We start from the raw sequence: 15,745 nt of genomic DNA on the forward strand, positions 1-15,745 counted from the left end.
CAAATATGCTTGCATGATTACTGGTGTTTTAAAGTATTTATTAGGTATTCAGCATGAATAGTACAGTGCACAGTCAGTGACTATCTTTAAGCAAAATACATACAGTATTAAAAACACAGAAGCAATATCAAATACATTTAATTCCATACAATATAAATACCATATATATGAAACAAAAATAATTATTTTCAGTAGCTGGTAGACCGATATTATGTTAATTATAAATTATTTCAAATATAGATTAGCAAAATTGTATGCAACTGAACACTTAGCTTTAAAACCTCTCATTTTATAATGATAAACATTGAAATAACTAATGAACTGCAACATAAGCAAACCATTATTATTCCTCTCAATTAATATATATCACTAAGCGATCAAACTGCATTGTCAGAATTTTAAGTGCTGTAAAAATGTCCCTAACAACCATTTCTGTTGCCTGAAATTGTCCTTATTCTAATCGAGGGTGGACTGAGACGAGCAGCTTTCGAACTCACACTTCACTCCACTGATGCTGTCAACGCTCGGCTGGCTGTTGACCTGCTGGTGTGTGTGAGAGAGAGGGAAGGTTTCGGAGCGGGAAATCCGCCCTCGGCCGTTTGAGGAGCCAGACGAACAGTCTATCACCATCCTCATGAACTCCGGGGCAGTGAATCGGCGCAGCAGTCTGGTCCCCAGGCCCATGAATCCCGGCGTACGGCTTGGGATCTTCCCGGACTCCATCTCCCCTCTGGCAAACAGCAGTTTGTTGTGTCTCCCGGTCGCGCCAACGCTTCCCCTCTTCTGCTGCTCTCTTCTGCTTGATGGGGCTATGTCATTAGCCTCTTCCCTCTGTGATTTGACATTCTCCTCGAGTGCTCTCACGGGCTGACTCTTGCCGTTTAAAAGAGGTTTTGGCATGGAGACAGTTTTGTCAGCATCGTTTGTCAGGCCCCGGGTGTTCCCTTGACATTCCATCTTGTCTATCAGGCATCTCTCATCCTGTAGCGAGGCTCTCTTTAATTTGCTGGCTGACAGGCTCATGTCACGCACATCACCCTGATAGGACTGCTTTCTGCTGCTCAGGAGGTCCAGGTTAAACGACTTTGCTTTTCCCCAGAGAGGAAAACTTACTGGCGTTTGCTCTTGGAGTCCAGTGTCTCGGCTGACATCTTTCTGGCTTGGCTCAGGCAGAGAGTTCAGAGTTTTAGCCCTTAGTTCTCTAAGATGGCAGTTTTGCAGTTGTTTGGCAGTGAACAGAACGCTGTGATCCCCCTCAGTCTTGCTTTTCTCTATTTGAGGAGGCAGAGCCCAGCTGTGGCGATAGTTGTCATCTTGAGACTGACTCCTGGGGCATCTGAAGCGGTTCCACAGCCCGCTGCTGTCTCCAATCTTCAGCTGTTTGTGAAAAACCTCCGGCAGTTGGTCTTCATTATTGTTCAGCTGCTTGGAGAACCTCTCCAGAACATGCCTGGGAAGCCTGTTGGGCAGCCGGCTCTCTCCTTCTCCGATGGTACCTGAATCAGCAAGTGGGTCGTCCGCGCCTACGCCCCTCCTGCAAGGAAAGTTCAGAATCTGCACACACTGGTTGTGTCCAAAGAAGTTAGCCACCTCGATAGCTGAGTGACCAGCGTTATTTATTCTGTCCATCCTCAGTCCAAGTCTTTTAAAAGCTCGCACCAGGAACTCCAGAACCTGGCTGTGCCCAGAAAAGGCAGCATACATCAGAGCGCTGTTACCCCAGGCGTCAGAGATGTCAGGATCAGCATTGAACTGCACTAAAAGTTTGACCACATCCAGATGACCCAACTCACAGGCATGGCTGAGGGCAGTGCGACCGTCCTCATCCTGGCAGTTGACATCGGCCCCTTTCTCCAGCAGCAGTCGGGTGAACTTGGCCCTGGTCCCGGGGTCTTGTAGGCAGACAGCGTACATGAGCGGGGTGCGGCTGTTTTCTGTCTTAGAGTTGATGATGCGTCCGTCCAAGGCGTCCAGAATGAAGCGCGCAAGGTGAACTTTACCACCGTGCATGGCATCCAGAAAGGTCTTAGTGCCAGAGCCCTGGCGTAAATCTTTCGGCCGCATCATTCTTGAACAACTACTTGTGGAGCCGAGCCTTCGAGCGAGCCGAGACAGAAGGTGAGAAATAGGGAGAGAAAGTGTGTAGCAAGTTCTCTGAGGCTCTCGGTGTTGACAGTGAGTGCATTTACCTCAGAGTAAGACTCAGAGAGAAGCTGCCAGTGTTTTTATACCTCCCTCTCCACATGCCCTCCCCACGTTGCCTAGGAAACAAACGTCTGAGGACCATTATGCAGTGGCAGCATCCATTCAGCCCAAGCACTCTCTGCCTGGAGAGAAATATATGCTATTTGAACAGAATAATTACTCAAGGAGAAAAACATGGCCAGTGTTTTTCATGTGAGGTCTGCGAGGTTAACTTAAATGCACCATTTTTACTTTCCTTTGACGCAAATTAACTTAATTAACAAATTCCTGCTGCTGATAGAATAATCAAATATAGAAAAGGTCCAACAGTATTTTGTGAAACCTATGAATAGAGCATTATGTTGAGTCCCATTTACATTCATGACTATACTGTTATCAGGATGCTTACCAAAGGTTTGAGGGAAGATTGAAGGCTTTGAGAGGCTCGCTTCACAAAGAGAGGGAAAATTAGCTTTTTTTCTCCTTTCCCTCCTGCCTTTAAATGCTGCATCCATGCATCCATCCATCCATCCACCTCGTGCCCCTGCTTGCAGTTTGCTTCATCCACAAATCATAATAATGTGCGGCAAGTTCAAATATGCTGCTCAATTGTGGCTTGACTTTCTCAAGGTTTCATAATAATGACTTTGCCTGAAGGTCTTTTTGTTGTCATGGAAAATAGTAAATCCAAAGAACTCAACACAAGAAAAAAAGGCAGTGTAAGCCCTGTTTTATTAGCTTATTAAATTGTATAAAAAAAGACTGTTGTTTTTATGAGGATATCAGCATGATTATTTTTTGCTTTCCGAAGTGACACTGAAAAGAAACATCAAATGCCGTTGTGAATTGTGTGTTGTAGTATCATATGCTCATGTCTATCTAGTGCTTTGTTAAGGCAGAGACACACCAAATCAAAATCAAAGAACTAGTGGTGATGAAAGCAGATTGCAATGCATTGCATTCGCATGTGTCTTGACCTTGAACAAAATGCAAAGACTGAGGATGGCCAACTAGCACTTTAGTTCTGTGCCTGCGTGAAGGAAAACAACTTTCCTACCAGCAGGTGGCAGTAATCTGTATCATCATGAACAAAGTGAGACAGGAAGACTGACAGGATGGATTAAAGACGCTAGTTAGCCTGTCAGCACATTAACAACCTGATGTTGAAAGAGCAACACTTACTGTGCGCAACAACAACACAAACAATTATGAACCTTCCTGCTAAAAAGCTCAATGGCTAGAAAATATTAGGGTTGCCCCATCATAGTCGACCACGCGTTGGTTGACCAGAAAAGACATTAGTCGACAAAATATCATTGGTTGCTTAGTCACAGAAAAAACAAAAACAAATGTGAAACTCTATCAGGAGCTGCGCCTTGTCAAAATAAATCAAAACCTATATGACTGGACGATGTGGGAATTTAATTTGAAAGGACAGACACAGGAAGTGGTCAAACTCAGCAGTCAATCAAATTTCACGTTACAAACCTATCACAGCCGACAGATATCTTTCCCGTCTTCCATAAATATTCAGTCTGATAAACACAGAAAAGGTGAGCATTTTGATGCAGGGCTGTCAGAGCTTTACATCTGTCCCACAGACGATAGGTCAACACACTTATAAACAGCGCCTGGAAGAAGATCAGCTCTGCACTCAGGATTTAGGTAAATAGGATGTATGATCATTGTTAAGGTTGCCTAGCAACCTCAGTCTAACCTGTTGCGGTTGAACACACATTGTGAACAGCCCCTAATTTCCAGGGCTGGTACCTGCAGTTATTACACAAGCTAGTTAATAGCATGTCGGGCAGGAAATTCAAAGTGTGGGATCATTTTGAGAAGGTGAAGGATGAACCCAAGGTGATATGTAAACTCATCTTCATTGGTCGACTACAAACATGATGTATCATCTGAAACATGTCAGTAGCTACATGCCCATTAGCCACTTAGCACAATCATTACTGCTTTGCTGACAGCGTCATTAACAGGCGGCTCGCTCAGTGTGTGACGTGCACTTGTAGATATAATATAGGCCTATATTAATGAAGGTTCATTAGTACGGTTTTGTATTTCTCTGTCATGTAGCACAGTGTTAACAATGTTACTGATACTATTCTTCCTCACACCTTGAACTCAAACCATTGTGTTGCTCCACCCAAAATATATAATTTGATAATTAAATAATATCGTAAACATGCAGGTGACTAGTCGACTAATGGCCCTAAATGACAACTTTTGGTTGACTAGGAAAATTCTTAGTTGGGGGCAGCTCTAGAAAATATAATCTTGCTCCCTCTTTAGCCCTCTTTAGCTTTCCTCACTTCCGTTTCTCTTCTCGTGCATGGAATTGAACTGTCAATCAGAGAGATTTTATTCACCAGCAGGCTCTGCCGTCGCAGACGCCAATTCAACATGCTGAATAAGCCAAAAAATGCTGACAAGGGCAGACGGGGGCCACGGTACAGGACACACCACCAAAAAATAGGGCGACGGACATTCACAGAAAGCACATGGTTGAGCACTGACTGTCGGCTCGGTGTGTCAGGGCCGTAAAGTACAGACATTTTGACATGTCAGAATTCTGCATTAATTACACAACTTTTTTTTTTTTCTCCATTTTTGCTTACAGCCCTCACACTTACTAACTATAACTGCACATACTCACTATTAACTTTGAAACCACCGACTTTAAACACTCTTGTTTCTCGCATCCTTTGTCAAAGCTTCTATATATAATAAAAAGCGACATGGACCCCTTTACGCAGCTGTTTCTCCTCCACAAGACCAGAATTTCATTTTAATTGCTAATATAAATCACAGCAGGGCCAAAACTGTGCCAAACAGCAGAGGTGAGAGAAACAGTGTCGGGGTTCTACCCTCCTCACTGTTCACCATCCGGCTTCATCAAACCCTCAGCGGGTCCTTTATACGGCACCAAGAGCCGTTCACTCATCTAAACATGGCTGATATTCATTAAGTAGCCTCGCGTCATGTCTATTCACTCTGAATTTTGTCTGGATTCTGGTTCCGGTCTAGGGAGCGGATGCGGTATTCACCAAATTCACCAAACTAAAAGTGTTCACCATAGTAAAACTTTAAATTCTGGCACACCATCGGTTTGGGGTGATGAGGGGTGTAAGAAAATCGATTAACTTAATGGCTTGGGGCTTTTCTTGTAAATTATATTCTTTAAATTAAAAGTTTCACCGCATTTTTATTAGCTTGGTGCTTTTATTTTTACGGAAAGGCACATCCATCGAATTCCGGATCCTGTCTCACTCACCCTGGTTCCGTTTCCTTACCAAAATGGCCACTAACGGCCCCAGACTATTCATTAACAGGTCGGCACTTTCTCCTGGGTGTCTTTCATTGGATGGAGGCTACCCTGATAATATAGACATATCTCTTTCATCATAAGGAAATATCATCACCACATCTTTTTATAACAAGGTCATACCATGGTAACACTCAATAGGTTTAAGTATTTATAATGCCAGAAATGCCGCTCTAGATTTAGGTCCACAATGCCCTGATCCGCAGGTGTTATGTCCTCAAGATTGATGCTCTGCCTTCAAAGCATATACATTATCCATAGAAAGGAAGTCGTAACCCAATCCAGATAATAAAATGGCAAAACTGAATTACTGATAGAAGCAGGCCTGCGAGATGAATGGAGCATAAAGCTCTGTGTATGATTAAACAAGACTGTGAGCAGCTCTGTGAGGCTGGACTGAGGCAAAGGGTCACTTTGATCTAAAGCTAACGTCAGACAGTAACAGTGCTAACTTCCTGGTGTTAAGCTGGATTTATGTTTAGCATCTTCATTTAGCGTGTTAGCATGCTAAAAGGACCTGAATGTCTGTGCAAATAATTATGGCAGTTATTGAGTCATTTCACTTCAAACCATAAGTGTGAACTGTGTGGTTTAACTAGAGGAAAAATCAGAAAGCACCAAAGTCATTAGGATTCATCCTGTGGGGACCATGAATGAACAAAATTTTGTGGCAGTCCTTTCAGTCTGGACAAAAGTAATCCAACCAACCAACCAACCAACCAACCAACATTGCCATTTGGACCACGCTGCTAGCATGGCTGGTAGTCAGCATTTTTAAAAGTTGATCATTATTTGTTGGAGTTGTAGTATACTTACTGTTTCCCTGTAGCAAACCTCCTTTCATTCCTCCTGTTCCCAAAAGATGTTCCCCTGGGTTGAAATCTGGTTTGAAAGCTGTCAAAGTAATCTGAACTTTCGAACATTCGATCCTTTTTTTTGCCGGGGGTTTGACCTTCCACAATTTCTGCTGGATCATCAAACTTTCTGTTGCTGCTTTTCCAAAGCCACTCTCCTCCCTGCAAACGGTCGGTTCAAGTCTGCCCAGTTAACACAAGCTAACCCAGCACCATCAAACATTCGCCTCTGAAGCAGCTCGACTCTGACATTTAACCTGATAATAACCATTAGGTAACGTTAACCATGTGATGCTAACAGTTAGCCCTGTAAGTGTGTGTGTGCTGCAGCCCGGACCCTCACAACTTCCCTGGTGCAAAGGTCACACTCCCGCAGCAGCAGCTATAACCAAGGTTGGAAATCAGCACCAGTCACCAACCAAATGCCTGTAAAGTATGCAAATGGCTGCTAGATTTGCTTCACTTACCAGCCAAAAAAAAAAACAGAGAGTGCCTAGTAGATTTTGGAAACCACCAGCCTCAGTGGCAAGTGGACAAAGAAATTGTATTTCCAACCCTGGCTACAACCCAAACACTCTGTGGTGTGATGAGGTTGAGCATGATGTATTTGATGGAGTTGGCATTTCAGGCTGCTGAGATGCCACCAAAGCGTTCGAAATTATGGCTATACAACATGCCACTCCATTCACATTATGGGTATCGAATGAAGTATTCTCTGGTACTGGTGGTATTGGTGCTGGTATCATAATTTGTATAACAATACCCAGCCCTAATACCAAGCTATAAAAATTATTCTTGTTGGGCTACATCCAGCACTACAAGCTGTACTTTTGACATGAAGATATGGGTCCATGGATTCATACTGAGAATGTCAGATTCTGACACTGTACTACCAGCATACTATGACTAACTATAAGGTGTTGACATTGTTCCAGATTGATGGTCATGTTCCCTCTTTAGTCTCATCTTTGAGATGTTAGCTAAAGAGCAGTAAAAGGCAACCTGTTATTGTTAAAAGATGCTATTTAGCACACTGCTGTTTTACTGAGCTGTTCATTATATTTTTTTATGTTAACTTGAATGAGTCTCACCATTCTACTCTGATCTCTCACTGTCAAGCAGTCACACCACGTTCAAAGTCTCTTACTGCACAGCATGTGCCTTGCCTTCTTAATGTTTAATGTAACAATAGTTGAACCTTTTGACCTCGTTTGCATGCCTTGTCTATTCAAAGTTGCATCCTGCAGACCATACAAGGAAGGTCTAATTTACTCTGTAGACTCAAGACTTTCATGACATTAAAATCCATACTGCAAAGTGGGCGTGGTCCTTTACATGAAACATGTGTGATGTTGATAATGTGCTATATCACAGGATCTTGATTGTGACTGTGGAAATGCCGCAGATCACCTACTACACAAATTAACATATAGCCTACTTTCCATATGAAGTAGGTCATGCTGATCATAAACTGTGTCTGTATTCTACATGGGAGGTTAAATGTATTACTATGTTGACAAAATCATAAAAACACCTCAGACTCCAGCATCACCTCAGCACTGTAGTACTACTTGGAGGATAAATATATGACAAATAGAGGACACCTCTGGGATAAAACTGATGAAGCAGGCATTGAGTGTTTCACAGAGCTTGACAACGATTGTGCTCACTTCTTATCAGGTGTTCCAGTTTGAACACTTGGAGACTTTGGCTGCTTTTTTCAGAGGACAGTTCAGTCCAGAAATAGATTTGAGCTGCCTGGACTGCTTGCGTCCTCGCAGGCAGGCCGCAAGCTACACTTGAGTTATTGTGTTGGCTCCTGGCTACTGCTGATTATCTGTATGCGGGGTGACATTTTCTGCTAGGGCTGTTCATTTTTACAAGAAAGAGTTATGGATTAATAGACTATCCATTTTTAAAATGGTTCCTGGGGGAGGCTGTCTATGTTCCTTTTTATCTAATCTTTATTTTTAGCATAGGGAAAACAGAATAATTATAATTAATATTCCTATCATATCTCTGTCTAGACTTGAAGAAGATGTGGTACTGTTGAGTAATTTACAATAAGATGAAATATTTAAAGAACCACATCCCAGTGTATAATTTCTAATATCACTTTAAAATATCCATAGAGTAACATGATTTTGCCATTGTATTTCTGCCATGTATACCCTATGGCATACCCAGAACTGTCTTATCATATCATACAATAACATAAATTCTGTTGTAGCTACTCAGACAACCTTCAAGCTCACATTAACACTTATGGCCAATTTAGAGTCACCAAGTAAGCTGCATGTCTTTGGACTGTGGGACGAAGCCGGAGTACCCTCAGAAGACCTACACTGACCCAGGGAAAACATGCAAACTCTGCACAGAAAGACTCCCCCACTCTGCAGTTCAAGCCCCCCACCCTGGGTTCGAACCACGAACCCTCTTGCTGTGAGGTGACAGTGCTAACCACTGTACCACTCTGCTGCTGTGTACGACTATGTATGAATAAAATCAGCAATATTGCCAGTTAATCCCTGAATGATATCAGACGTAGTTATTAACTTGTTACACTCCGTTTCCATTTTCAGTTTGACATTACGTCCACTCTATCTGATTCCTCTGGAGGAGGCAGATTCAATTTTTCCTAACCAGTCTCCAAAGACCAATGCCTGAATCTAACATTATTTCATGTCCACACTGATGCATAGATATGCCATCATTCCTGTTTTGCCAGGGTTCTAAGAGTGGAGCGGAGGAGTACTACGATGTCGGGCGATATCGAGAAATCATGTTGATTTAGACAACCTTGATAGCAGCCATTTTGTAATTACTCAATATGTTAGACGCACTGCTTGACAACAGCATTTGTCACATGCATGGCACTGCTTACCTAACCGAGTCCCCCTGCATCACACAACAGACATTGTTTTCATTTTAACCAAGAAATCGCTGTTTTGTGTCGGAATGCCAGATGCATCAGTCAACGTGAACTCGGTGGAGTGGGCGGACTCAAAGGTCTGTACCCAGGCAAAGTAAAGCCTTTGAACTATAAAACTAGCTGAATAGGTAAGCTTACCTAGCTCTGATTGTTTCTCAACGAGACCTGTTTCCACTCAAGATAATAGACCTGTTTCACGGCAGACATTTTGACATGTCAGAGTAGGAGCAGCACAGGTGTGTTCAATAACACTAATGACAGCTGCGTTCCACTTAGAGTAGACCCTGGTATTGTCCATGTTAGCTACTAGCTTACTGGGACACTGAATGGAACTCACCTGTGCTTTTCCTACTAAGACGAGTCAAAATGTCTGCTGTGAAAAAGGTCCATGGAGTTATTCAGTTAACTCCAAACAACAACAACAAAACAAGTTCATGTTAAGCTGTAGACGTCCACTTTTCTGTGTTTCATACTAGAAAACCTGCTTATGTCTTTCCATTTTTGCAGCAGCTTAGACTTGCAGTCTGTAGCAGTGTGGAGCTAACTATCCCTGAAAAATGGAACATGTTTCTACATCAAAACAAACAAACATACCAATCATAGTGTTTCAAAAACGAAGGTCAGGGGGTACCAGACAAAAAACACTGTAGGAACACCACAACGCCACCAGAATAGCAGGGTCTTGGAAATTAGCAAACACATATCCCATTTCATGGTATTTAATAAGACGTCTTTTTGCCCTGAAGAGTTTAAAATCAGTAAATAAAAACCAATAAATTAGATTCTGACAAGAATGTTGTCTCTATGCATGATATAAAACTACTCTATCATCCATTCACTGAAAACGGGCCGAGCAGAAATGAATGAAATGTGGATGAAATATTCAGAATGTGAATGAGTTGGTACCATGAGACTTGCTAATTGGTCAGATGTATGCAATAAAGCAGAGATGTCATGGTAAATACCTGATCTTCCATTCATTGCGGGCCTGGCCCAGGCAGGAGCCACTTTGAATGCCTGATTAGAAATTAAAGCTCGTGTCAAGTTAAGGTGTTAGCCGCAGCTCTAAATGTCTTAATTAGCCTCCGGGGAGAATGCACTTTCAGTGCCACAAAATCAACAGATCTCTCAAGGTTCTTTCAAGAAAAACTTGTAAATGGAAACAAATGGTTGAGCTGAACACCCTTGGTAACTCCACTTAGCTACTAACACCTGGGACTAAATTAGTGCATGAGGAGAGGGTAGGAAATGGGGTTCATCTGGGACCAAATTCAACAAGGCCCATTCACTGTAACTAAAAATGGTTTCTTACCGGTGACTCAACATGCCCTCGTCCTCCATGGACTACTTCATCTTATGCCTGCTAATTGAGCACACCTGAGAATGACATAGTTCAGGCTATCACCTGCTTCGCACTGTGAAAAACAGGATGCAACCATGACCTTTACTTTCCATGTCCTGCGCAAATCTACGAAGACAAAAATATCGTCAGCTAAGGCATAATTAACTTAATCAAGTTATAATCTCTAAGCTGATAAAATGTCACCATCCTAGAACATGTCACCATTATTACAGGCCTCTTTTCAGACTTATTTTTTCCACCTTATGTCCAATATCAAATCACAACAAAACACAATCTGACTTTGTTTCCCCACAGTTATGTAACATCTTAACACAGGTAGCTCTGTCATTTGAGCAGTGGGGGATGACGGCTCCTGCTGGGACAAAAGAACTAAATTGATGTATTTGTATTCAGCAAGAACAATCATGTGTCTGTGTCCATTCGGTACCTCTAATGCCCTTTGATTTGATACAAGGACACAGCAGTCTGAGGCTGAATGGAGATTTCACACGCCTTCCGTTCCAGGAAGGAGGCAGCAGCTGGCCTGCTGTCACTGTGTAACCATGGTGTGCTTGTATCATTGCTAAAGAGGAGGTGAGGTCGTTGTCCCATAGCAGAGAGCAAATGTCATGTTCAACAGCAGAATCTCTTTAAATGAACTTCCAGCCTTAATGAAAGTGACTTTGCTGTTGTTGTCAATGTTTGTTTCTTGATAAAAACTTATCATAGGTTAGATTTTTTAATTTCTGTCACAAGACTAAAGACAGATAGTAAGGCACGGTTGGAGTGAGGACAATTACATAGAGTTACAGGGCTGCAGCTGAAGACCCTGACAACACACCAGGAGCTGTCACTCACAAGGGCCACTGATATGTTATTGGCCGTGAGGCGGGCCCCTCAGCGCCTTTGCTCTCTCCGCTCTCATCAATTATCGCCCTGACTTAGGCTTGCCAGGCCGCAACAACCAGATGGTAAACAGTGGGCTGTTTCCCTCAGCCGTCGGATTTTGGGGGCTCTAATATCAGTTCTTAGACTGAGACACTTTGGACAACAGAGAATTAGCACCTACAGCGTGACTGTCCTGTGTTTCTTTGCCATGGCAATGAGAACATGACAAGAGGGATGTTGACGAGGGAGAAAGCAGCACTGCAGAGGGGAAGTGCAAAATGCAAATTGAGACAGAATATTTGGTGGTGGCATAGATGAGCCAATGAATGACTGATTTAATGGAAAGCAAAGGGTGTCCACACACTGCATAAGAGATGTCAAAACATTTTAGCCACACTAGCAGCATCTCCAGGGATGGCAATCACTTATTGGGTCAGTCCTCCACTTTGGTCTTGACAGAAATCTTTATTGGAAAGATTGTCGCAGGATGAACTGTAATGACTTTGGTGATCCTCTGACATTTTATCTAGCACCATCATCAGGTCAGAATTGTCATTTGGCCTTTTGGTTTATGATCATCCCGCAGACAATCCCATCAACATCAGCTGCAGGCCTTTGTGTTTAGTGCTAAATGATAGCATGCTAATACACTAAACTAAGATGGTGACTATGGTAAGCCTGCCTGTGAAACATCAGCATGTTAAAAGGAATACTTTGACATCTTGGGAAAATACAGTTTTTGCTTTCTTGAGATCGATACTCTTATGTCTGTTTGTTAGCTGGAGTTGGGTGTTGATTCAGTTAGTTAAGCATAAAGTCTGTAAATGGAGGAAACAGGTAGCCTGGCTCTGTTCAACGTTTTTTTTTTTTTTTTTTTTTTTAAATCTGCCCACCAGCATCACTAAAATTAATTAATTTGCACTAATTCTCATCGGTTTAAGTTGTGCACAAACTGAAATTTAAAACCAAATTGTGATTTTACTGTTGTTAAAGGTAGGCTATTTCTTTTAAGCAGTGCTAATAGGTGGATTTTTAAACTTTAGCGTGAGCAAGATTTACAGCTTCTTACAATCTTTATGCTAAGCTAAGCTAATGGTTTTCTTGGTTTAAGCTCAATAGTATGTTTAAGCAGAAAAGTGCATGCCCCAAATGTCTATTCCTGGCATTGTCTTGTGAACCCGCCTGTTAACTGCACTAACACATTTTCTTACTGCTGAAGACCCTGTTGGATTAAAATGTCTTTTTGCCCAGTATTTGCACCCAATGATCTTCCTGCACAATCAATATTCATATAATTATAGCTTAACCTTTGCTAAGTGGTAGCAAAAGCACAATACACTAATACATGTAAAAACAAGATGGCAGCCATCTTTGCCAAGTCAGCCTGCAGCTGATCCTGACACAAAAATGAACAACAAACAAAACCTGATCCAATTAACGATTGAAACCTGTTTTTTTTAATGCTTAATAACATTTGTAGTTTGGTACTGCATCCAAATTTGACAATTTTTTATCAATAGTAATAAGCTTAGACGCTGTTAATTAGGAAGTACTTGTTTGAGGACATTGAGACTGCTGATTGTTGCGCAGCAATGTTCAGGCTTTGAAATTTACTGCTTCATAAACTGCTTACAAATAAACCCATTCTTTTCTTCAAAAATGACTATGGTTCAAAGACAATGCTTAACGGCAAAGGTGAGGCCAGCCCTGTAAATGTGAAAGTCTGTGTCCATGAGTGAGTGAGTGAGTGAGTGAGTGATGAGGTTATACCACTGGTGGGAGTGACTGATGACATAAGTGTTGGTGTTTCCCCATTGGCCATTGCTCTTTCAAAAGACAGGCTGACAGCTCTGTATTAGTGTATTCCTTATTTTCTGTAACCTAGGGTGACCATATTTTGATTTCCAAAAAAGAGGACACTCGGTCGGCCACAACAAAGCCTACTTAAATGATACTCGCAGTTTACTCAAAGATGCCTTATAATTTTTATATATAACCAGTGTAGCATGATACCATGGTGGAGTTAGCAAGCTAAATAGCTATAATGAGCTGCTACATTAACACTTCATCCACACACTCTTGTCACAATGTACAAAAGCACATCAGATGAGTGACAACTTTGTTCAGGTAATTTTCTGTAACCATTGTGGTGTTATAGCGGTGTAACTATCCATCCAACTGGATCAATATATCAATTCGATGAACGGTGATGCTACAGTTTCACTTCAGAGGAGGACCCAAATGCAGATTTAACAGGCAGGTGTGCAGTTTTCAACAAAAGGTGAGCTTTAAAGCGACAGTGCACCCAAAAATGAAAATTCAGCCATTATCTACTCACCCATATGCTGATGGAGGCCCTGGTGAAGTTTTAGAGTCCTCACATTCCTTGCGGAGATCGGCAGGGGGAGCGGCCAGCACACCTAATGGCATACGGCGCCCAGACTAACGTCCAAGAACACAAAATTGAATCCACAAAGTATCTCCATACTGCTCATCCGTAGTGATCCAAGTGTGCTGCAGCCGCGACATAAAAAGTTGTTTCGAGAAACGTCATATGAACTCTGTTTTTAGCCTCACTGTAGTCTGTAGCTCTGACTGCTTCTCTGTGCTCCGCGCTCACGTGTGCGTGCTCAGGTGATCGGAGATCTCTGAAGAGCAACAGTCTCGTCAATACTGATGTCCAGATTCTCAAGTGCAGGCATCTCCAATTCCCAGTCTGTGCAGCAAAGACTTTCCTCACCCGTTGGCATTGCTTTGCATTTGAAACAACTACACCACCAGGTTTCCAGTGCTCAACTCCGATATTCTGCGGCTGGCTGAGGCTCATGAGCTGCGGCGGCTGCTTCATCCAGTAGCCTGAGTTCCGTCCGTATACTCNGGGTGAGTAGATAATGGCTGAATTTTCATTTTTGGGTGCACTATCCCTTTAATGTAGCTGTTAAAGGATTTCCAAAAAGGCTGGCAACTCAAAATACAAACTAAAAAAAACAACCAGGAAAAGACATGATGACCAGGGATGAATGTAGTATGAAAGCAGGATGACTGACACAGAGGGGACACAGACAGACTGACCAAAGACAAAGGGAAACACACAGGTATATATACACAGAAGACTAATCACAAGGACGAGACACAGCTGGAGAAGGAAGACATGGGCAAAAAGGGTGAAACAGGGCTGACAACAAGGGTGGAGCAGACAAGACTAATACAAAACAGGTGTGGTGGGAAGACTCTGGGAACAGGGAAGGACTAACGAGACAGGTGTGGCAGAAAACAGGCGGGAAAACACACAAAGACAGGAAGTAAAACCAGACATGACACATGAGGAGAGAATCTACAAAATAAAACAGGAAGCAGATTAAATATGAGCTAAACAACAGGAAAAAGGGACACAAACAGAGTCCCCAAGATAACAGAATATGGCCGGGATCATGACAAATGATCCAGTATCATCGATGCAAAGTGAAAACATCTATCCATATCATCATCTTCAGGACACAGGTATATTTTGAAAGTCTGTGTCGCTAGTGAAAGTCTGTGACTGGGTATACTACAAGACTATTCAAGAGAAGGCTGAGACACGGGGTTAAACAGGGGGGGATTGCACATGCGCAGTGTAACTTGAGCTGCGATGCTGGAGGGTGACAGCAGGGGTGCTAGATAAAAAGCGCAGGATCCGTTCAGGCGATCAAGGAGTGCGCTTGGTGCGGTCTGCTTGGACTTTCGGACGGCGGCTGCCTGAAGTTGTCGGAATTGCATCTCTGTCATTCTCACCCACAACGCAGGCCACCAGTGACAGTCCAATAATAAGCAGTGAAAATGACATGCATGCACATCCCCCTTATTCTGCGGTCTCACGCCATCTACTGAGCCTTTGAGGAAGTGCAGACCAGATTTTACTGCGCATGTGCAATCCCCCCATGTTTGACCCCGTCAGTGGCGGCTCCTGCCAAATTTCTCAGGGGGGGCAATTGTTGTGATGATGCGGCTCCTGCCAAATTTCTCAGGGGGGGCAATTGTTGTGATGATGGTTGAGGTGACCCGTTCAATGGGTAAATTTGAATTAATTTGGCTCTACAATGACTGAACAATCCACTGTGGTCATCAACAGACTACTTTTCATCAGTTTGCCCACATAAATACCTTTGAATGTAAACAGAGACCTGTTTTACCATTAATCAAATAAAACTGAGTAAGGTATTCACTGAGTC

General features: G+C 42.7%; 1 protein-coding gene across 1 annotated transcript; it reads right to left on the reverse strand.

Annotated features, from left to right (window-relative positions):
* Window positions 1–78: 78 nt before the first annotated feature.
* On the reverse strand, window positions 79–2,186 carry LOC126400983 (inversin-A). The gene has a single exon (XM_050062002.1). The coding sequence runs from the start codon at window positions 2,065–2,067 to the stop codon at window positions 457–459; it is 1,611 nt and encodes a 536-aa protein (XP_049917959.1). The 5' UTR covers window positions 2,068–2,186; the 3' UTR covers window positions 79–456.
* Window positions 2,187–15,745: the final 13,559 nt, after the last annotated feature.

Source organism: Epinephelus moara, chromosome 14 (assembly GCF_006386435.1).
Source record: "Epinephelus moara isolate mb chromosome 14, YSFRI_EMoa_1.0, whole genome shotgun sequence".
Taxonomy (NCBI): domain Eukaryota; kingdom Metazoa; phylum Chordata; class Actinopteri; order Perciformes; family Serranidae; genus Epinephelus; species Epinephelus moara.

Excerpts from the sequence above, each read along its gene's own strand:
- LOC126400983 (XM_050062002.1), bottom strand. The coding sequence starts at position 2,067 with ATGATGCGGCCGAAAGATTTACGCCAGGGCTCTGGCACTAAGACCTTT.